This window comes from Equus caballus, chromosome 15 (genome assembly GCF_041296265.1).
Source record: "Equus caballus isolate H_3958 breed thoroughbred chromosome 15, TB-T2T, whole genome shotgun sequence".
Lineage (NCBI taxonomy): Eukaryota > Metazoa > Chordata > Mammalia > Perissodactyla > Equidae > Equus > Equus caballus.
Window position 1 is genome coordinate 83,952,722 of NC_091698.1, and position 24,874 is coordinate 83,977,595.

Genomic DNA, 24,874 nt, shown 5'->3' on the forward strand with positions numbered 1-24,874 from the left:
GAGTTGACAGGATAGCATAAGACAAAAAACAAATGACAGCTTAACACGATATCAAAGATAGTACCAAGCCCTCTTCACTCAGTTCTTAAAATCTATCCTATAACCTTGGCCTTACTGAAATGACATTACTTCTTTTCTATGCTTTGAACTCTGCAAGAGTTAACCAAAGATATTAACTTCAGTAAATCTGTAAGGCCTTATAGAGTCACAAGTTCACCACTTTCCATTTTAACCTTTCTCTAAAACCTCATTTTTAAAACTTCTATTTCAGGATATAAGAACTTTTCATAGTTTTCTTTGGTATTACAAATACAGTTCTACTACGTCAATTTGTATCAACCGGGAAAAATGTAAAATCCCTCAGTGAAGCATTTTCAAATTTTCTTGTGAGAATTATTTATTAACCCAGAATACTGCTCATTAGGCTATTGTTTACTGTACATTGCATTTGTGCAAGGCATTAAAGAAAGGAAAATACTTATTCCTTGCCCTTGAGTAGCTTGCAATTTAGTGAAAGATTAAAAAAAAAAAAAAGCACATCACTAACTAATCTATGGTGGGAAGATGGGAAGAGTGATACAAATTCAGTAACATAAGAGTTCAGGGGAAGGCTAGACTAATTGTGCCCAGGGCGAATGGTTGGTAGAGATGGCATGTGAATAAGGCCTTAGCAAATTTATAATATTCCAGTAGGAAGAGGACATCAGAGGGCATTTTATACGGACGTAACAGCTTAGGCAAAGGCACAGACGCAAGAGAGTATGGGTGAATTAAGGAAACTTCAAGTGACGCAGTCTGGCTGAAGGAAAGGCTACATGAGGGGAAATAAGAGGAAGCTGATCTAGAAAAGTCAGCTGTGGCCAGTTCTTAACATAAAAAGAGGGGAAGAAATGAGGGCCAGTCAGGTGGTGTAGTGGTTAAGTTTGTGCATTCCGCTTCAGCAGCCTGGGGTTCGTGGGTTCAGATCCCGGGCACTGACCTAACACACCACTCATCGAGCCATGTTCTGATGACGTCCCAGATACAAAATAGAGGAAGACTGACACAGATGTTAGCTCAGGGCCAATCTTCCTCACAAAAAAAAAAAAAAAGAAGAAGAAGAAGAAGAAGGGAGCAATGTAGAAAGCTAGATTTTTAGAAACAGGAAATAATTTTTAAAACATATGCTTCACTAAGAATTTTTCACATCATATCTTAGATTTTAAGGCAAAAGTATTTTATTAGTAAGTTTATTTGCAAACTAGGTGTAGTAACTTCAAAGAAAATAACATGGGTGCTGGAAAAATTCTTTTTTTGAGCTGGCAAATTCTTGGCTATAGCTTAACTGATATATTCTTATTACCATCTTGTGATTGTTTCATTAATAATTCTCTTTTCTCACCACGAAAATACCTCCTTAATTTCTCATTACATACGTACTGAGTGGGTCCTCTAGAACAAGCATTTGCTCACTTATTTACTCATCTTCTCCTTTTCTGCCCCAACTTGTCCTGCTAACCACTCATTCTTTCTTCTCCTACGAACTAGATCAATAACGTTAATAACTACTACTTGCTATAGTGCCAGGCACTGCAATTAATGCTTTATGAAAAGTATTTAACATAATCCTCAAAACAACACTATGAGACAGGTATTACCCCTATTTTACGGATGAGGAAACAAGTTCAAAGATATTAAATATTTTGCCAGCTGGTAAGTTGCAGAACCCAGGTTTAAACCAGATATGCTTGACCCTAGAGCCCTTGCCTGTTACCACTTCACTGTACTGCCTCCCACACCCTTTGGCCTCTTACTGATATTGATTAGTATTTTCAAATGGAAATTAAAATATTCACTGAGCGCCTGCTTCTGTAAAATCCTGTTCTAGGTGCTGTCAGAGGTACATAAATAAATGGGAGAATGTATGTAGATTATTAATGCCCATCATCTTCCATGTTTGAGTATAAACAGCTACATCTTAGATCAGTGGTAAGATGGTATGTCCATGATTCACACACTAGAGCAACTAAGGTCAGAGAGAGTGAAAACGGCTTAGGATATGAATGTTGGATGGTGACCACATCTCACAGACACAAATCAGCCAAGCCTGACTAAATGCCTTGCAGAGAATTTTAATAATACACTTCAATCAGTCTGTAAAAACTCTCTCTGCTGATGAAAAATCTGTCCTGTCAGAAGTTCCCCACCAAATCTGCTTACAATCCATTTTCAATGCATCTCAGCTTCCTTTGAAGTAGGATAAGCTACTAAGGCATTTTAGCCAACAATAAGCACATTGTGAGGTTAGTTCTTATAAAATTCATTACCAATGAGTAACGTTATTTGGTTAAAACAGTGTGACATCAAACTACTTGTACCATGTAGTCTGAATATTGTGTAAAATTATATAGAGCTACTTAGACACAGAAAAATAATTAAAACATATCATCGTTTTAAGCTATCTGCTTTCAATATTACCTTTACTAACCTCTGAATAAGTTTTTGCTTAATATTTTTGGGAGACTACTTACATTTTTACAAATAACTATAATAGTTACAAATATATAAGAAATTGGGTGGGATGTTGTCCAGCTGTCCCTTTTAGGCTGTAACCATATGTACCCAGGGGACGTTTGGAAGGAGTCACAATTTTGGGCTCAGTCTGCCTACTCATCTCTCTCTACAAAGGTACAGTATTCGTATCACAAAGGGTGCAACTAGGACTCATCCACAGATTGCAGCGGCAGATACTAACCGCATAGCCTCTGCAGTCTAAACTCCTAATACAATTCATCTTTAAGAAAACAAAGTCAATAAAGAAAAATTGTTTTAAGAGTTCAAGAGCAGCAAAACAAACAGTGCGACATGTCTGCTTAACAAGGAGCAGTGCCAGGCCACAAAAAATTTATGACACTGATACTTACTGTTCAATTCGGGGTGACAAGTATAGCTTAGGGTACACCTGAGTGGCTTCAGTGTCCTCAAAACTGACAGAAAGCAGGGCCACATCTTCTCCAGGGTCTTCATTTACATCCTTAAACAGGAAGTGAAAAACACAATGTCATCAGTACCTGCTCTTGTAACGTCTTTTAGCTGATGAGCCTACAGTGCACTGGCATTGAGGCTGGAGGTGTGAGTTATGTGGATTTGAATTTAGCGGCTCCACACATCCTTTGCCACGTATCTAATCACTCCTCTAGAGTGATAGCTTTCAAACTTTCTGACCCAAGCTCACCACAGTAAGGGAAAAAACCCCTACCTATCTCACTTGTTCCCACATTCCAAGAGGGGAAAAGTGAATCTGGTGACGATACAGAATTAGATGAAAACACAGTTAACAAATTGCAGTAAACATATTGCTAGCAATATATGTAATGGCTTATAATTTATATAATATATACAAATCGCCTACAATTTACTTTTCGTAGGAAGAATATGTTATAAAATGACTTAAGTCATGAGAAAAAAACAAAATCTTAAAATACCCAGTAATTTTATTATACCTACCTTGACAGTATATTGTAAGTTATTTAAATAGAAAAATTCCCAAGAAACTAACACTATGAAGGGTGCCACCATATAAGCAAATGGCAAATGGCAGAGTTATGGGTAGTGTTATGTACACATCTACTTTAGCAAAATGATCATCGATGATTTATATATGAACCACAAGGCATATGTATCTTAAAAGTCTAGTTATAAGAATATTATAAGACAAAAACATTGCCAATCTAAATATGTATCAAGAAACATTGAGAGGTTAGCCAAACAACCCACAATAAACTAAACTCATAATGATAAAGCTAAACTTACTGTGATTTATAATTAAAAAGCAAGAACGGCAGCAATCAAATGTTGTAACCAACTCAAGCCAACACTGATGATACAATGATGAAGTGTCCTGAATCAAAATTGTGGGACTTACAACTACGTGCTTTACGATTATTGCCAAGCACCGAGTGTTTGCCAGACTTCTGAATAAAATAATGAATTAGAACAAATTCCAGTAGCATGTTGATTTTAATTTGCAAATACCAAATTTTAGTAACCCTTAATTTTTTTGGCTGGTAGTGGCTCCAAGTCAAACAGAAATTTTTTAAAATCTTAATAGAATTACACATCTTTCACTGACCTATATTTCCAGATTAGTTCATAGGTCCTCAAGAGGGCTCAGTGGCCATCCTACGAGGGTCCCAACCTAGACTTTAAGAATCACTGCCCGTGAGCATTGAGAACCTCAGAAATGATGTCCTTCCTTCTGTCTAAAATCAACCTCACCCCTCTTTTTCCTGCTTCCTGGGAAGCTGGTCATCAAACTTATCCTGCTCAGCTCTAACACTGTCAGTCTCCTTGCTCTGCCTTCTATCGCACCTACAGGATGCACAAGTGTGGCATGTATACAAAGGGACGAGGACCAGAAGTCTCCTCCATCTTAAAAAATAAATATTTGAAAAAGAAAGAAAAGAATCATACTGGTCTCTACATAGTCCCCTGTATTCTCTCTTACATCTCTCTGCCTCTTCATAGACTACTTGAGAGTTGTCTACACTCCTTGTCTCTACTCCCTTCCTTCCCACTTATCCCTTAGCCTACTTTAATAGTCTTCTGATCCTACTAGTTCATCAAGATTGCTTCTGCCAAAGGCATCCAGTAAACACAGCAAATGCTTCTCTGTCATTATCTTACTTGATCTCTAAACATTATTTGACATGGATGATCTCTCTCTGGGAACACTCTTTTCTTGCTTCTAAGAAACTATACTCTCCTGGTCTTCTCCTGTCTTTTTGACCACATCCCCCTTCCCTTTTCATTCCTTGTTTTTAACTTCTCAATTATTTTTTGGTTTTACATTAAAAAATTTAGGCTTGTTGTAACAAGTCAAACCATACAAAAGTTTATAAAGAAAAAGCTCTTCCACACTCACTTGGCAAGGTAACCAATGAGAACTGTGTGTGTAGCCTCAAACAGCTTTTTCTATGCTCATAAAAACACACACACATACACACACATTTGCATAGAAATAGTTCTTTAACTTTCTGTTTTGTATTCCCTAACGGAATCACATTATACATATCACTCTACCAACTGCTTTCTAAATAGCCACATAATATTCCATGGCATGCATTTATTTTTTATTAAACCATTCCCGAGCAATGGACATTCAGGTTGTTTGTAGTTCTTACCCACTTGATTATGCTACAATAAATATCCTTGTATATACATATCCTTTACTATTAGGACTTATATTTCTTAATAGACAACTAAAGCTCAGCTGCTTGGGTCAAAGGTTATGAGCATTTTACATTTTAATAGAATTTAATAGGTTATTTTTCTAAAAATTTTGCAACAATTCACATTTGGACCCATGAATTTGCATGAGTATGAGAGATGACCTGTTTCCGCTCATCCTGAGTAACTGGATAACACTGGCTGTTGTTACTCTTTAATACAATGTTGGCAATCTGACAGCTGGAAAATGGCATCTCAATTTAGACAATGAATGAAGCTGAGTAACTTTTTACTCTTTCATTGGTCATTTTCTTCTATACAATTTCTGATCAAATCCTTTGCCCATTTTGCTTAAAGGTTTTTGGACTTTTTTTGTTATTGTTGTTTATTAGGCTTATTAACCCTTATCTACCACATGTGTTATAAATATTTTCTCTCCGTCTAACTTTTGACTTTCTGCTTTGCTTGGAGGGCTCTTGTGACATCACAGAAAATTTAGCCTTCTATAGAGTTAAATCTGGTCAATAACTCTGAGGATATTTAACTATTTCCCTAGGTTTTCATCTAACACTGTCATAATTTTGTTTTTACATGCAGATTTGTAATACCTGTGGAATATGTACACTTCTAGGTGGTATGATATAGGAAGCATGTAAGAGGAGGACCTTAGTACAGTGCCTGGAACACAGAAACCACTCAATGTTTGTTGAATGAATAAATCAGTAAACAAATTAATGTTAATTCCAAACCTTTATTCTCCACACCCAGTGATTTTCAGGAACCTGCTTAACAAAGCTGCTGTCACCAGTGATATCTGGAAACTACGTACTGACTCCTTGCTCCTGCCTCCCATGATACACCAAGGTCCCTAGAACGAGTGGTTTTAAAAGAGCCAAGACTGGGAGTCTGAGTTTATCTATCACTTCTTGCTCTTTTACAGATGATAAAGCATTCAACCTTGAATATTCCTCTGTAAAATGAAGATGGAAAATTTTAAAAATACGGTCTCAACAAATGGAAACTATGTTATTATTTATAATAACATATAATAACATATAAATAATAATTATTTATGAGTTACTCTAAAACTCATAAAATATCTAAACTAAGGTTGAAGCTGAGCTGGAAAAACTTCACATTCAGAGGGACAAATTCAATTCATGATCCAAGTATAGAAGTAGTCCTCTTTAAAGTTAGATTGGTCACCTTAAGAAAGACAATTAAAAAAAAGAACTAACATTGACTTTCAGATACCTTCCCCCCTTGACTGAGTTTCCTTGTTAAAGGTCAAGGCTCTGACTAAAAGTCACAAAATCATGTGGAAAAAAAAAAACACTGCAAAAAACTAGGGGCCACTGAAAACCTTTCTAATTAGTAGCTTCATTCCAAACCTATGGGTAATTTATAATTATTTCCCTTTCCTACTTTTTACCCTCTCAGTTCACTGCTTCTAAAGCAAAGAACAGCAATGCTCAGAGACAGTCCTCCAGACAAACGGAAGGACCCTGGTTTATATAATCACCATTTATCATGTGGCATCCTGCAAAGAGCACGCGAAACATTAGTCTGAATATGAAAATAGTTGTTTCCAGGAGTTCCTTTTACGAACCACTTTAATATGATTTATTCTCCTTGAAGTAGCACATGAGTTTTCCCTGAATTGGTATTTTATTCCTAATGGATACCTAAGTTTGACTTCGAGTGCTTAAATAAGCCTAAAGAGTTCCAAAAATACAAATCCACACAGTGCTGTTTCCAGTTTCTGCAACTGTAACAGGCTTGTACGTGTGTTCCTTCCCATCTGGGAAATTATACAAGAAGCTCTTGTACCGTGATTCTTAGAAGCTAACATTACAGATGATTATTGTAACCGCTAATGGCAGCATTTTGAAAACAGAGGGTAGTTATAGTGTAGGAGGGGACATTTAAAATTGTACAAGTATACATTTTCAGGGCTTTCTATCTGTACCATTTGAAACTGCAGCAGGCTAAAATGGGGGGAAAGATGGTGAATCCGCTGAAGCTAAAAAAGAAAACTGCCTCCTACCGTGATAAAAGCGTGTCAGGCACTGTCATAGATATGGTGAGGCAAAGATGCCCATGGGATTTTGCTGAGATTTAACAATGGATTTGGCTTAGCACTTGGCTATAGCAGAAAGGGGTTTCTATGGCTTATAGAGAATATTCACTAGATGGTGAGTTCATTACAGGCTGGGAGCTTTTCCTGTTCACTTTTGCATCCCCAGTGTCTGTAACATAGGACATATATAGCAAATTGGTTGAAAAAATTGAATTAATGCAGGAATGACTATGAGTAAATGATGGAGTCAAATAAAAAATGCTTTCAGTTAGAAGGATTCTCATTATTTATGTTTCAGTTCCTCAAATCTATGACTACTTAAGATTTTATTAAAGAAAACTCAAATCTGAACCATCTATTAGCATATACATATATATATAGAGAGAGAGAGATACGGCTCTCTCTCTCTCTATATATATAACCATACATCCTTCCTATTATGTCTAAATAAGAGCTAGCATTCTGCTTAGGTCATAATGATTTATTTATATAACTATTCTCAATTGGGGCTTTTTGCAAATATCAAAAGAGTGCAGAAAAAAACAACAAATAGCCTTGGAAATGACAGAAAATGCAAGTACAATTTATCATTATGCTGTATCCCTTTGACATGCTAATTTTCCAGTGAAGATAGCAGCCATTAAACAAGCTCCTGTATGATGAGCGTCAATATAGGTACAAACTACCAGTTAACCAATTGCTGGTAGACATTAGCTGAACAATAAATATTATAAACCACAGGTCGCATAGGAAGACTTTAAAAAAGCCACTGTATTTCTCAATTCAAAAAGACTTACAACAAGGCTATATCATTACTAGCAAAACCAGTTTACGGACATGAGGACTATAAACAAGCTATTATACAGAATGTCAAAAATCAAGTAAAAACCATTTTGAGTTATATTTAAAATGGTATTAAACTAGACCCAGGATAAATCACGGTTCCTAGGGTGACTGAAAACTGGGTGTGGGCAAGAACCTCATTATACAAAAGCTATGAGTTTTTGAAAAACTGCAAGCAAATTAAAAATTTCCAAAACAGAATCTTATTTTAAAATATACTAAGTAAGATGTGTACTTTAGAGGCCCAGTATTTTGGCACTATAGGTTTGTCATCAAATTACATAAATTTAGATTTTTCAAAGTCAAGTTTTCTCAAATAAAAGAACAAGACTCCCGGGGCTGGCCCCGTGGCCGAGTGGTTAAGTTCGCGCGCTCCGCTGCAGGCGGCCCAGTGTTTCGTTGGTTCGAATCCTGGGCGCGGCCATGGCACTGCTCGTCAGACCACGCTGAGGCAGCGTCCCACATACCACAACTAGAAGAACCCACAACGAGAAATATACAACTATGTACTGGGGGGCTTTGGGGAGAAAAAGGAAAAAATAAAATCTTTAAAAAAAAAAAAAAAAAGAACAAGACTCCCATGGTGCTACCATTCATTCATACATTTCGCAAAGTAAGTAAAATATATAGTATGTTACAAATGCTATGGAAAAAAATTAAAGCAGAGAAAAGGGGCAAGGAGTAAGGAGGGAATGGAAGTTTAGAGAGGGTGGTCAAAGATGGCCTTACGGAGACCAATCAGGGGCCTCTCATGACTTAAGACAGGAGATTTAGGATAAAAAGTCCTCTTGACTCATCGCATTATATCAACAAAAACGGCCCCAATCAAAATTTGAATTAGGATTCTAGCGGCATTAAGATATAACAATGAATATGCTAGGAATGGAATTAAATCTAAGCAAAAGAAACATTGAAGAACAAGGAAAATGATATATGTAAGATAAGACCTTGGTCTCATTGCTAGGGGGTCTCTGTCCAATTATGACACTGCTCATTTTGGAAATAAGGTCATTTCTTCTTCATCTAAGTGCTAGGAAATACACAAATGCCAGGGAAAAAAGTATAGTCAGAAAGCAAAATGAATCCAAGAGTAAGGAAGTTGAGCCAAACAGATGAGGAAGAGCAATAAATGGGTCCTTGTCTGGCTCTTTTGCCTGCTGGTGTGGCTCCCAAGCCTGAGCCTCCTCCATTCCACGCAGCACAGTGCTGCAGTCCTGGGGTAAGTGTTCTGAGGGCGTGGTTACACATTATCTCCACCACACACTGAGTTCTTAGCTAAAAATTCTTTTGATATTTTGATATCTCTTATGAAGGCAGCATTTAAGAGAGTTACTTCTGATTCGGTTTCTCCGAACAGAAATGGGAGTAAAAAGATTCTCCCTCCATAGTCTAGGCAAACTGAGCCACTCTCCATGTATTTTACTAGATCTTGACTAAGAATTTTACACTTGTCTCTCCTTATCAAAAAGCTCTTCCTCTCCTTTTCTTAATTGGTGTGGTTTTATAATTTCTTTAACTCATTATAAATTCACTCGCTCATTAAGATTTTTTTCAACTACAATGTGATCTATGTCTGCCCTTAGCAGTTTTCACCATGTTGCTTCATGAGTTCCCCATGCTGTTTAAGCAGTATATATATTATGTTCCAAACAGATTGTGAATTTCTTGAGGCCAAGGTAGAGATCTCCTACTTCCTATTATGTCTAATAATAACAGCTGACTTTTATTCAGTGCTTACTCAATAATCACTTTGCTTAGTGTTTTATATGTATTATCTCAAAATCATAAGAACCTTACAATGTAGGTACTATTATTATTCTCATTTGCAGATGAAAAAACTGAAGCTGAGAGAGGTTAAATCGTGAAAATGAGTTTCAAACCCACATATGTTGACTCAAATCGGGACTCAATCGCGATGCTGTACCCACTAGCATGCTGTTGGGCAAAAAGAAGAGACGGAGTATCAATACTCAAAGAAAGGGATAAAAAAACTTGGAAACCCATGTGCAGAAAAGATATCAGAGATTTACTATCCATTTACTTGTTCTCCACTTAGTGTCTAAATCCTGTATGCTCCAAAAGACCATGAGCAACTTAAGGAACCATTTCTTATTCCCTTTTTATCCAGAATAGACTATCCTGCCTGTACCAGGCACATAATGGGTATTCAAAACAAACTGGGAAGTACGTGCTTTATGTGTTTTAATGTTTAATTTTAGAAATTACAGAGCAAGAAATTAAATTTTTTTTTTAAGATTGGAACCTGAGCTAACATCTGTTGCCAATCTTTTTTTTTTCTTCTTTTTCTCCCCAAAGCCCCCCAGTACATAGTTGTATACTGTAGTTGTAGGTCCTTCTGTTTGTGCTATGTGGGACGCCACTCCAGCATGGCCTGATGAGCAGTGCCATGTCTGTGCTCAGGATCTGAACTGGCGAAACCCTGGGCTGCCAAAGCCGAGCACGCAAACTTAATCACTTGGCCAAGGGACTAACCCCCTAAAATTCTTAAGTTTATAAAGACTAAAGGCTATAAAGGTCACCACGCCAAATAAAATGTATTCGTCTGATATCTTTACACAGACTCAGTTAAGAAAGGAGGATGGCTTCTCTAAGAAAACTGATGAGGACTGTGGAGTTCTAAGCCATAATGTCAACCTTCCTTCAGTAATGTGTGGTTAGGCATATTCTACGATTAACTAACTATACTCAGTGAAAATAAAAAGAGCTGAGTCTCAGGTCAGGAAAGGATAACTGCAATGTTCTTGAAATAGCCAGCTCTTAGAGGGTGAGGCCAGGATACCAGGACAGAGCTGTTGTCCTGTTTTCACCTGCCCATGTCTTCCAAAAGTGACATCTTGAGTTCATTACTAGTAGATGTCATGATACAGTATGGGGTTAGGGTTTACATATATGTGTGTGTGTGTGTGTGTGTGTGTGTATCTTGCTTATTATTTTCATAAACAAAGACCATTTCACTGCTCTCATTTATGCAGGAATCTGCTTGTGAAGCTGTACTTACCCTTAACATGTTGGTTATAGCTTCTGTTTATAAAGCTAAATTGAAACACATGTTGTACAAATAAACTTAGGGGGAAAAAAATCTTGGCTATTTTAAAACAATGATGATCAAGATTTTGTTGGTCAAATACTGTCCCATCAGTTATTATACCTAACAGACAGCCTTGAGAACTATCAACTATCTTTGAACAGTCACAGCATTACTCTAAAAGGTGTGTGAAATGGAGCTTTTTTTCCAGGAGGCCAGAGAGGGTGGGGGGAGCCTCTGCAGTACAGCCAGGGTCCTCTATGGGAAGGAAATGATGTTTCCTTGCTCCCACCACCTTCTCTACTCACCAACGTCTTCAGAGAAAGAATCTGGAGTGTGGAGTCTCCCCTGTTGCCCTAACAATGTGTTCTTAATGAGTCCAATGAGAAGCTGAGCTTAGTTAAATAAGCATCAATTTTTGTTTTGTTTTACAAGTCACACTGAACCACATCTTCAGACATCTCTGAGTTGTGATTTAATGCACACCTACTGACACACACCACATGCCAGACTTTTATCCAAGAGCCCAACAAAACAAGTTAAAACAATAGTGAGTTTTATTTAAGCACACATGGAACATGTATGAACACCATTTACCACATCCCCAGTATGTCTCCATAAATTAAAGATAAAGTTTTTACATAAATAGTTTACATAGCTTTTTGTAAAGGATAGAAAAATACAGATTTAAAGTGGTAATTGATACACTGGACATCTGTGATATGCTTGCCTGACACCCTCTCTTATCCTGGACAGCCCCTCTTCCTTCTAGTTCCCGCACCTAGCTGTGGATCCCTACAGCTTCTGACCGAGCTGCCTGTGCCTACTTCCTGGAAACAGCTCATGGGTCCAGGGAGAGGCTGGTCCTTTCCTTAAGATTTGTGAACTTGGGAGCCAAGTGTAGGCCAGTCCCTTTACAGAGGCAAAAGAAACAGTCAGTAGCCATATTTCCCATACATGGAAGAGGCCAGGCTGTAATGTGAGAGAATAAAGCCAACATGCTGAGTGAAGCAGAGATGAGAGAGAAGAGTCCTGGCAGTACTGACACCCTTAGTTCCCATGGTTCTTGGTCCAGCTGTGTCCTGCTCCTACTGTGGTTTGGCTATTCAAGCTTCTCCTGGCTTTGGAAAAGTAATAAATTGCCCTATTTGCTTAAACTGGTTTGAAGTGGTTTTCCTTCACTTATAACCAACATTTTCTCTTGTAAATTATTAAACTCACTAATATAGATGATAATGATGGCAAATCAAAATCTACAGAATTAAGTGCTAAAAAGAGACTTTCATCCCTGGGTCATTTGATTACTTGTTACATACTATGGAATGCCAGGCCCTAATGAGAACCAGAAAGGGCTTTTAGGACAGAGATGAGCTGTATGCCTCCACATGTGCCAGAAGAAAGCTCTGCTAGAGCAATCTGCCTGCAGCACTAGGCTCTGGCTGCAGCTCAGCTATTTTTCTGAGCTTACTGCTTCTCATCTGGTGGCCTTGAAACAGCACAGTAACCTACCCTGGGCCTTGGATGGAACACCATGCACTCCCTGCTCTACAGCCCCCCTAAACATCACGCAGTGAACATGAAAGTATTAGAGGCGCCAATGCTGAATCCAGAAAATCCATAGCAGCGTGCCATCTGAATACATGAAATGTTTTGCCATTCAGTTGAGGAACTGCAAAAAAAAAGGTGATTTTTTAATGTAGTGAAATCAAAATTTTTTACAAAGAATTTACATGTTTTTGTTTTTTCTACATGATATGGTAAATGTGGGCATTATGGGAAGCAATAGATTTGCCCAGCTTTGGTAAATGCACGTAAAAGTGCCAAGTACAGAACCAGGCTGAATAAATGTTGGTTTCACTTCTCTTACTCCTTCCAGACTCTTGGTCTGATTATCATTTCCATTACCATGCTATTCTTCCTACTATTAAAGCTACCCCCTATTCCTTTCCTCTCCAGGTTGCTTTGAGATACGGGGTTTAGAGATTCTTCCCAGGTGGTTCTGTGTAAAGACAGAAGGGAAAGGCACCCTAGAAACTCATAACACCTTTGCACCCACCCACCCACCAAGCAAGTCACTTGGCTCAGTCTGGTGCCCATGGCAACTAGGCAATTGGTTACTTCCAAGTTATTTCAGCCACCTGGCACCACACCCTCATTAAGAGGAGACATCACAAATCACAGGTGTTAAAACAAAGAATGGAGCCTACTAGACTCTCTTTGAAGTAATCAGAGATCTTTTGATTTGCATACTGATATTATTTGCAAAATGTAAAGGGCAGCTAGGAGCTCTAAAAAAACAAGAGGCTCAGAACTATATCCCTCTAGAACTGGCTGGAGGAATGCTTCCCTTGTAGAAAATGAGCTCTGAGAAGCACAGTAAATACTGCACCTTCTTCCAGCCTCAAAAGCTCTCCTCCTGACATTCAAGCCCCTCCAAGGGATCTTTCCAATCTCATTTTCCACCTGCCCTGTTGACACACCCTAACTGCAGCAGGTGCCCACCCTCCACCCTATCACTCCACCTTGTCTGTACTGTGCCACTCAATCCTGAATGGGGGAAGCCTTGCATCCCCCAACCCCAAATCTCTCAATTCTTTCAAGTCCCCTTCAGATGCCGTGTCTACTTATGAGACTTCTTGATCTCACCCTCTGTCGTAAGGGTTTCTCCTCTGAAATCTTACAGGTCTTTAACATCTTATTATTTCTTTTGTGTTTTAAAGTTATTTACATATGTGCTCTTAACATTTACCTGTTTGAGTTCCCTAAGAGCAGTGGCTGTGTTTCCTTCATTTTTGTGTTCCCAGTGCCTAGTATGGTGCCTACCACAAAAATAGGCACTCAATAAATATTTGATAAACAAATGTATGAATATATGTATGAAAGAATGACTACATATGCTTGCCAGTAAACTACTGATCCAAAAATGGTTTGCACAAACAGACTTCCCTACTAGAAACAGCAGAGGTCTAAATAAATTATTAACTTGACTTTCCAGTATAAATCTGTAGTGTAAGTTTGGGCAGAATGAGCCATTTTCCCCTGGGTTCAGATCATCCCCTGGATAAGAGGAAAATTCAAGTTCAAACATGTAACTGAGAGACCAAACCCTACAGTACAGAAAGGCAAGAGCAATCTTTGTCCATTTCTAATAAACTTCCAAACAACATACCATGTGCCATCACTAAGTCAATACTCATTTATGATTTACCTACCACGTGCAAGATACTCTGATAACCACAATAAGGAAGAAAAGAATTGCAAGGATCTGTCTCCCAACTCAGAGGCAGATGTAAACACACGGAGAAAAGTTTTTTCTCTTCTCCTTCAATGAGAGATCCCGTAAGACAGTACATGATTAATTGTCAAAGCCCTATAAGGAAAGGCTGAAAAACTCAACTGTTTCTATGTAATGAGAATCAATTCATCAGACTCTTTCCTGACACTAAGCTTTTACAAAGAGGAGGTAAAGAAAGCAGGAGAGTAATGGGTATCTTAAGAGGAAAAATGCAAAACTTCTAAAAGTGGTAAAAGGCCAGGAAAGAGGTTCTGGCTTTCCCAGGCCGCATGTTAAACAGCAAGCTTTGGACATTTTCCAGTGAAGCTAGTTCTACCTCTTCAATATTTCAGGCTATCTAGTTCAAAATGCATAGAGACAGAGGACCAGCAGCAGGCCCAAAATGCAGGTGTGGCATAACCTTTGCGAACAGCAGGCAGCTGAAGCCTGTATAAATGGAGCCTTGCTACTCAGACCAACAGCATCAGCCTCACCTGGGAGATACTTAACAAATTCCTAGGTGATTTGTAGAATATTAAAGTCTGAGAAGCACTGGCTTAGAGAACTAACTAGTATTTAAGGAAAAGAAAATGGGTCTAAAGATGGAGAGAGAATTGAAAAGCAATGGATTGAAATATCCATTCTATGATTAAACAGAAGAAAACAGATGAACTGTGATTTGCATGGGGCTAAGAGAGTGGAAGGTATCACCTTAATGATGAAAGATGAAGCTTAGACAAAAGTTAGGATTTAAAAATAAGTATCTATGGCATATTCCAAAAACTCAGAGTTAAATGGAGGAAAGAACCGTGGTAGAAGATGAAAACCACAATAAGGTATTTCTCAAATATTCTAAGTGGCCACATCCACATGCTATGGAGGAGCCAGAGAAAGGGGACAGACAGGTGGAGAGAGCTGACATCGCTGACACTATCCCCTTTGAGTCAATGATATTGGTGAAAATGTGCCATAGATAAAATGACATGAGTGAAGGGTAAATAAAATCAGAGAATGCTAAAGGTGAAAAGGACCCCTTAGGGATCTGGCCCAGTGGTTGCTACCCTGAGTTCTAAGAGAAGGAGGGATCATGTGTATCTTAAGAACATGTGTCTTAAGAGCAGCTACTATTCCGTTTTGTATACTGGGCACTGGCAGAAAGATTTTATTTGTAAAAAGGTTTCCGGTATATTAAAAATAAAGTTTGTAACCATTGATTCCAAAACCCACATTTCACAGATTTACAGATGGAGAAACTGAGATAAGGGAAGTGATTTGCCTAATGTGTAGAGCTAATTAGTCACAAAACCAAAACCCACGACTGCTGATTCCTACATCAATACTTTTTTTCACGACATCATTTTGCTATATCCAAACTTGCTTTGAAAATTCTTTGTCACTTACTAAATGAGGTCTGTGTGAATAAAAAAGGAAATATAAGATCCCAAAGAGAATGTAGTTATAAAAAGTAAAAAGATTCAAATGAGAAAGAACATATATTAAAAGCTCCAGAAATGGAAAACTGTAAATGTTGGACTGAGCCTAACTATTGAGTAGGTGGTTTTGTTATTTAGGTCTTTACTAATTATAGCAGTGCTGATGACCAGATTTAGAAGAACTATAAATTGAGTTAGATTTTATCATTGGTTTGGGTTAGTGAAGAATATTTCTTTAATTTCTAAACTAATAACAGGCTTAAGATAGACCAATTGACGAACATTTGCAGTTTTGTGCTTATGAACAGAAATTGTGACATTTCACGATGCATAAATGATGAAAGTACTGAGGCATCCTAGCACGATGCAATTCTCCAGGGAAGCTATTAACAGCTTAACATTTCTAATTCACACTGGAATGTCGATTCAACTTACTGAAAAAAGTTTATACTAAATAAGCATGAAAGAATTCAATTAAGATAGCAGACTAGGCTGAGCCTCCTTGGTTCCTTGGGTCTATTACTTACTGAATCAAATATTGCTAAGTGTACAAGAAAACCTGTATAACAATCCAAAGCAGGTTTCACGAACTATCTTAAAAAAAAAAAAAAAAAAAACACTATGTTAAAAAACAACACAAGAGCAAAAAACCTTCCCAATGCCTCAATATCCTAAACTGGGCTTTCCCCCCAGGTAAACTATGACTGGACTCATAGTGCCTATGCAGCCTGGGCAACATATGCAGCATATTTTTTCTATTTTCTTCTGTCTTCAATTATTTCCATTCTCCTCCTATACTGAGTATATCTTTGGGGCTGACCTCAGGATTCATTCATTCTACAAACATCTATTAATGTCCCACTATGTGCAAGGCACCACCTAAAAGGCACTAGGGACCCATGCCCTCAAAACTTTCACAGTCAAGTAGGAAAAACAAACAAATAAACTGACCATTAGGTTAAAACTGTTAGAACAAAGGTATGTTATAAGAGAGGTGTGCACCTGTGGCAGGACAAGGGAGGAGTGCTAAAGAGAAGGCAAAACTGGTTGTCACATAAGGCTTTTCAAGGAGGTGATAATGTTTTTAGTTGGGAGGAATCTAAGTGCTCTAAAGGAATAAAGAGTATAAGGGAGTGGAAGAAAGAGAGAATAGCACAGGAAAGACACTGGAGTAGAGAGGCACATGGCACACTCAGGGCAGTGCTCAGGAAGGCTGAAATAGTGGATACTAATGAGGAGTGGTGAAAGATGAGGCTGGACAAGTTGAAGGGCCTGATCATGAACACCGTGATGCATTTAAGCTAAGGAGTTTGTTTTAAGGTCAACACGAAAAAGGGATTACAAACAGGGTAATGAGATGATCAGATTGTTTTAGAAAGAATATTGTAACAGCTTAGGAAGGATGGATTGAAGGAAGGCAAGGCTGAATAAGAGGTGGGAAGGGAGGTCTATGGTGGTCCAGAGCAGAGTGAGAAGGATGTCCCCATAGAAAAGCAACTTGGTGCAGGGTGTCCGAGCCCAAGCAGAGTGAATAGGGTGCTCACAAGAGGGAGGGGCAGCAGCAACAATGAGAGATTGGTTATATATAGGGAGATGGATATGATATATATATTATGCATTATAATACACGTAACCTATATATTACAATAATATATTAAGGATAATGGGAATCAGATTTATCACTTTCAAAGAATGAAATCACAAATATGTATAAAGAGAAAAACAGAACAAACCCAGAATATTGAATTGGAATTAGAGGTATCAGTATGAACATGGTTGTTCAATATATACAGATAGATATAGGAATAATAGTGAACACCAAAATAAACAATGGTGGTACCTGACCATAATACATTAAATAAGATGGGAAATCATGAATCCATACTGCTATAAATAAGTAAATTTTAAAGTTTGATGAAAAAGGAGATATTTATATAGTTTCAAAGGACCTCTCCACAAAATGCTTACCAATTACAAAGGGAAAAAAATTGACTTTACAGTGGAGAGCCTTACAGACACCACCTTAAACAAGTGATCAAGGTGAACACATCATCAGTAATGAGTCAAACAGACTGTGCCCCCTGAGCGAGGGCAATGAGAAGAAAACAGCATCACTTCTATAACATTGCTGCCATGGATGCATAAATGGAATCCCATCACAATGGAATATCAGACAAATCCAAATTGAGAGACATTTATAAAACTGGCCTATAATCCTCAAAAATGTTGTGAATGTCAAGGAAAAACTGAGGAACTATTACAGATTGAAGAGACAAGTGAATGCAACATGTGGTTCTAAACAGAATTCTTGTTCTATAAGGAAATCACTGGGACAATTGGTAAATTTGAAGGGATCTTAGAATTGGATAGTAGTGCTATGTCAGTGTTAATTTCCTGATTGTTATGACTATACTGTAATTATGTAGGAGAATGTATTTATTTATAAAAAACACACTAAGGGCCGGCCCCGTGGCCGAGTGGTTAATTTCGCACACTCTGCTTCAGCAGCCCAGGGTTTCGCTGGTTCAGATCCTGGGTACGGATATGGCACTGCTCATTAGGCCACGCTGAGGCGGTGTCCCACATGCCACAACTAGAAGGACGCACTACTAAAATATACAACTATGTACTTGGGGGATTTGGGGAGAAAAAGCAGAAAAAAAATACACTAGAGCATTTGGAGGTGAAGGGCATCACATCAGTAACTTACTCTCAAATGGTTAAAAAAAGAGCTTTGTACTGTTCTTATATTTCTATTATAAATATGAGATTGTTTCAAAATTCAGAATAAAGAAAAGAATTAAAAGATGATAAAATCCAGACCAGACCATGCAAAGACATTATTCTCTTAGTCATGAATAAAAGAAAAGAGAGAAGCTGGAATTTTAAGTCAGAAAAAAATTACACATGATTTCAAGTTTTACGGGACATAGTTACACTTAACTGCATAATAAAATATGTTTAATTCTCAAATCATAACGTGGATTTAGTAATTTCCCCAAATATTGCTATTTTCCCCAAATTAAGGAATCTTGCTAAGTATGGTTATAGCTATCTACCTGTTATGGCCACCTCCACCTGATCCTGGAATCAAGACTTGATGTCTAGAGTAGTCAAACCTAAGTTGACGGTGCTTCTTATAGAAAATTGCTTAACGAAGCTTGCTTCCACCTGGGTGCTACATATCACCCCTGAACTTATCTTACCTATAACCTTTAAGATACATACTCTTCTCATCTCCATTTTTCAGACTTAAAAATTTCTCAAAGAGATTAAGCAAAATGTGCAGAGTCTTCAACTAGTAAATGGAGCATCAGAAAACAAATTCAGTCTTCCCTAACCCATAGCCCATGCTTTTCCCACTGTAATCCAGTAGCTAGCTCCATATAAGGCACCATGCTATTCACGGTGGGAGAAACAAAGATGAATGAGACATTCTCGGTGAACTATTTCTGCCTTCTCTCCCTTATGCTGTAGTCAGAGTCTTCTGCCTCTTACGTCTTGCCATGACTCTCCCACATCCCGGTTTTCATCAGTGGGTGAATTCAGGGACACTACTTACTTTATCTTTTCCATCACTGAAGAGATGCTACAGCAATTCTGAAGATTTACAAATATGCCTTAGAATATAAAGGTAAAAAAAATGCTCTCTTAATGTTCTGTGTTAAATGAGTTTATTGAGTATATAATGACCACTTAATCAGCTAAAAGTGGAAAGAACAAATGACACAGAAGGAGCATAAAGAAAATAGTATTACTTCTGAATAATTTGATGTTGGATAAGAAAGCCAAATGTTAGGAAAAGTTAGGAGTTCTGGACAAGCGAACTCTTTACTCCCAAACTTTTAATGTTTCGATTGGTGGAAGAGATCACCTAAGACGCTCTCAGAAATCAGAACCAGGCCCCTGGCTAGCGGAAATGGAACTGCTGCTTTCTGAAGAAGCAATGAGACCTTGAATTCTTAAACTATCTTTGTGAAGATTACAGTATTCTTCTCACTTAAATCATGTTTAAAAAGAAACTGACTGCTAGATAAAAGAGAGGGAGGAGAATAAATGCCACTTTACTAAGTCAATAATGAATTCCCTCAACCAAACTCATAATACGAAATATGTTATGTTTAATATCATTTCTATAATTCTGATTTATCCATCTGGAATGCTGGATATAAGGTTATGATAGAATTCTGAGAAGCTTACATGTATTGAGTAAATTTTCCCATAAAACAAATATTCTAAAATTCAAGATATCATATAAAGAAGCGTATAATTACTTTCAAAGTTTTATGGAAAAGGAAAAAGGAAATCCTCTCCATAAAACAAAACTATAGGCTTGTTTATAGATTATTCAAATTAACAGAATTTAGAAATGATTTGAACACAGGAACATATAGGAAAATTCAATGCAGTTATGTTTCTTGTCATTAGTACTATATCAGGAAGGTCAGTGGCTTTGGTTTACTTCCAATGGTCTCCGTTAAAAACACCAACTGACTGAGTCTATTCCTGGAATTGCTCTAACCTCCCCTAGTATTTCATCCTTTCACATACAGTAATGCACAGGGAACAGTGGTAATATGTAAAACAAGTTCAAAGATCCCAAAGTGGAAGACATTGTTTTTCTGCATCCTACCTACTGTAACTGAAAACTGGGAATTTACTGGAATTGAGGATTTATTATGAGTCAGATGGTTGATAGCCTTTCCAACCAAAACATCTGCTCTACAAAGGCACAACTGCTACAATCCATTTCCTCTTGGATCTGGAGAATGACCAAGTCGTAGTTTAGCCCTTTCCTTAAAGACACAGGGACTGGAAATGAGAAATGAAATAAAAGCAGACTTCCACATCACCTCCAGCTACCACTACCTTCTTTGATGGTGCTAAAAATACAATAGAATATGAGAATTAACATAATCTTTGAACATTAAAAAATTACAATCAGTTCAGTGGAATAACCAAGGACTTTATCAGATCATTCAAGTTTATAGCACCACAGCTGAAACCAATTCTTTCTTTGGTATTTGAGGAAAGAAGGGACATGTATTACCCAAACAAAGCAGGAAGAGGGTTTCATTATTTACTCATTCATTCAATATATATTTACTGAACACTCCTATGTGTCAGGGACTGCTCTAGGAACAAGTTCTGAACAAGCCAGATAATGGCCCACCTCTTGGAGCTTACCTTTCAACAGGCGATAATAAACTATACACAGGTAAGCCAATTCATAAACAGTCTTCAAAGCACTACAGGTTTCCAACAGTCTATTTGTTACAATTGGCACCAAGATTGTTTCCAGCAACTACAAGTAGTAACACAGTTTTTGGGGACCATACCCAGGAACAGCAGTTCAAATTCTGATGCTAGTTAAAAAGCACATTCCTGGACCCAACCCCTGGAGATAAGATGCAGTAAGCGTGGGCGACCAAGGAAATCTGAACTTTTTTTTTAACTTACCAGGAGCCCATCCAGGTTTAGAGCCTATTGTCCTAGAGCACTGACCTCCAAACATTTAAAATCATATCCAGATCATCAGTAAAAAATGTGTGAGCTCCACATCAATATGTCTATATGTATTTACCTATAAGCTATACACACGAACTGCTGTACTAATATATTATGAACATTATAAAACATGTACAAACAGTAGAAATTCTAAGAGGGTGAGATAAAAATAAATATAAACAAATATTTTTCCTCAACCCGAGTGGCAGCCTGCACAGGCTATAGCTTACTACATGGGGCACATCAGGAGGCCCAGAGGTTCCTCATATGGACCAGGGAGTAGGACCACCACAGGTGAGGCCCTTTGATTCACAGCCTAGGAAGGCAGTCTCTCAAGCCCTCACTCTGCTCCATAAACTTACAAAAACATCACTTCTATCACTGCTGAGAGAATTAGGCTGAGGAGCATTAGAATTATAATCATCTCAGTGACAGGAATTTGGGAGACCCTGCCTCACTCTACTGCCAACATACACCTGCTAGTTCTTGTTAACACACACTAAGTAAAGCGTGGAAAAACCAGACCTAGAAACAACCTCAGTCCTAGGTTCAGCAGCTCTAACCCTGTTGTGTCAGTCGTTTAAGTCATGTGTGAATGTGTCCGAGCATGTTAGATCCCAGGAAATGTGGTGCAGTAGAAAGATCACAGGCTTCGGAGTTAGATAGACTAGTGAGAATCATGGTTCCACTGCTCACTTGCTATGTCAAGTTGGCTGGGTAAGTTATTTAAAACCTGGATGAGCCCCTGTTTCCTCAACTGTAAAATGGGAACACTTACAAAACTGTTGTATCAATAACAACATGTGTAAAGCGTAGCCACCATTATGGCCACCATCATTGTCAATGTTATCCCAGATCATCTTGGAATATCTGACCCACCTATTTCCTGCTATCTGTGCACACTGAGCCTGGCCCATTCCCCTGGAAATGACACCTGTCTGTTGCCTTCTGTGTGTGTAAACTCTGTGTTGGCAAATCCTGGCCTGTCTGTGTAGAATCCATTTCTTGTTTGGTCCCTCCTGACCATGATTGAGTGGCAATACAACTGGTAGTGTCAGAAGCTACTCCCTGCTTGGCCAGGCCTACACACAGCCCCTTGACTTTGAATTCAGTGTTACACCTCATGGACCAACAGCATTCATCTGCCTTTTATTTGGCAACTAACTTCCTGGATGTCTTCTCTCTGCTGGCACAAAATCTCAACAGGTAATAGCTTCTCTCTTCTAATCAGAGTCTCTTCACCAGTGTCTTCTTGTTTGTGTTTCCTATTATTACTATCCAAAGACTTATCTGTAATGAAATTATCTGAGTTTGAAGATTAGAAGGCACTACTCAAACGATCTACTCAAGACTGCAGGAATGGCCACACACACATAACCATGAAGAGAGTATTTCAACTAACAGGACTTTCAAAAGTCAGGCAGACATCTTAAGGAAAATCAGGCCTCTTAAACAAAAGATTTTCCAACTGTCTAGATTACTAAGGAAACAAATAAAAACAATTAAGAATCTATCTAAAAGAATCTAGAAAAAGAGCAAAGAAACAATTTCAAACTAAAAGTAGAAAAGGCAAAAAATAAAACTAAGAGCAGAAAAAAACATAACAAACAAGCTAAGTCCCTGCAATCAATCCAAAGAAGAAAAATTCATATTATTAAATCAAGACTATTAGAAAAGTTTTTTAATTAATTAATTTTTATTTATTTATTTATTTATTTATTTATTTATTTTGAGGAAGATTAGTCCTGAGCTAACATCTGCTACCAATCCTCCACTTTTCACTGAGGAAGACTGGCTCTGAGCTAACATCCGTGCCCATCTTCCCCTACTTTATATGTGGGAAGCGGACCACAGCATGGCTTGCCAAGTGATGCCACATCCGCACCCGGGATCCGAACCAGCGAACCCTGGGCTGCCAAAGCGGAACGTGCACACTTAACCGCTGCACCACCGGGCTGGCCACCAGAAAACATTTTTTTAATTAGAACATTATAAATTTTATTTATATGCCAATAAATTTAGTAATAAAATGGAACTAGATTAAAATTCAAAATTACCACAGGATAAAAGAGAGATATCAGAAAATAAACTTGAATGGACAATTTACGACAAACATAAATGCTATTAGGAATTACTATTTTAAAAGATGCCTATAGTCAATGAGTTTGCTGTAGAATGTTTCTAAACTTTCCAAAAATAGATAAGAATGTTATGTTTTTCAATCTACTTCACAAGGAAAATATAGTTTTATTTTACATAAACAGACAAGATAGTCAAATTGTTTTTTATGAATATGGCTGTCATAACTAAATAAAAATAAATAAAACAAAGACCATATTAAAATAATTTTCCACTATAAACAAGCAGAGTTTATACTTGGACTGCATGACTAAACACAAGGAAAATAATATGTCACATGAAGAGGGGAAGTAGTAAGAATCATTATTTCATTAAGTGCTCACAGAAAACTAAAATACCCATTCTGAGCCCTTTGGCAATGCAAACACTACAACCAGGTTGTCAGGTTCTCTCCAAGAGGCCTCAGGAGTGCAGTTTATATTCTTGGTGAGCCTTCTGGGCTCAGAAACTCAATTCTGTTTGCACACCAACTGCAGAGCCATCGCCCAAGAGCAGGTAACATCTAACCAGAATGCTAACTCATTAGTTCACCATGGGAAATTAATTAGGTACTGAAATATTGGAAGTTCATATGATTACTGCATTCTTTCCCCATAGTATCAGTCTATTAATTTGTAATGATAAAGTACAGTTGCAGGGAGTGGAATACTCCAAGCCCCTATATCAGTGTATTTTCTTTCTCTGAGGAAGACTCACGTGGCTTTCTAGATGAGCAAGGGGTCAGAGGAAGGGGAGTGAGAGGAACTGCACGTTAGTAAAGCCTGCCCCAACCTCACCCTAAGGGTAACCTTGCCAGTGGGACCACTGAGTGCCTAAAGTCTGTAAGCTACATCCTCCTGCATCCATCTCCACTTTCAGATTATTCAAAATTCCCTGGCTAACTCATCCTTTATTTTGAATAATGCTGGAATAGTTACTGCCACATTTTGACTCTCCAACATTCTGCTTTCCTATTCTTTCCCTAGTTTTTGTTTGATACATTCTTTCTTCAGATACATGAACACATTCAAACAAGTCTACTACTACTTACCTGGGATCCATTTCACCTCCCCAAGACAGTATCACATGTTAATATCTTTATCTATTTACATGCTGGCTGCACCTTTCACAGGGTAATCTGATTCCATTATTTCCTAGTTCTTAGGGAAGTAAGGGTAGTTACTTCACTGAATGGGCAATTAGGTATTAGAGAGGAGAAGAATTAAAAAGTATAAACATAAGAAGGAAAACAATATGTTTTATATATGACATAGTTCTCTAGTATCAAATTATAAAGTTATATGATTATATAACTCAATAAGAATCAATTTAAAATAACTAGTGTTAACAAATGACTTCAGCGA

At 37.8% G+C, this 24,874-nt stretch overlaps 1 protein-coding gene across 3 annotated transcripts in view; it reads right to left on the reverse strand.

Moving 5' to 3' along the window:
* The window catches only part of BABAM2 (BRISC and BRCA1 A complex member 2), a 420,515-nt gene that overhangs the window by 181,869 nt on the left and 213,772 nt on the right, over positions 1–24,874 (reverse strand). For all 3 annotated transcript variants that reach the window (XM_023619317.2, XM_001502017.6, XM_070235639.1), the window contains one exon: positions 2,904–3,013. In XM_023619317.2, coding sequence (XP_023475085.1) covers positions 2,904–3,013 — 110 coding nt within the window. The remainder of the gene's footprint in view (positions 1–2,903; positions 3,014–24,874) is intronic.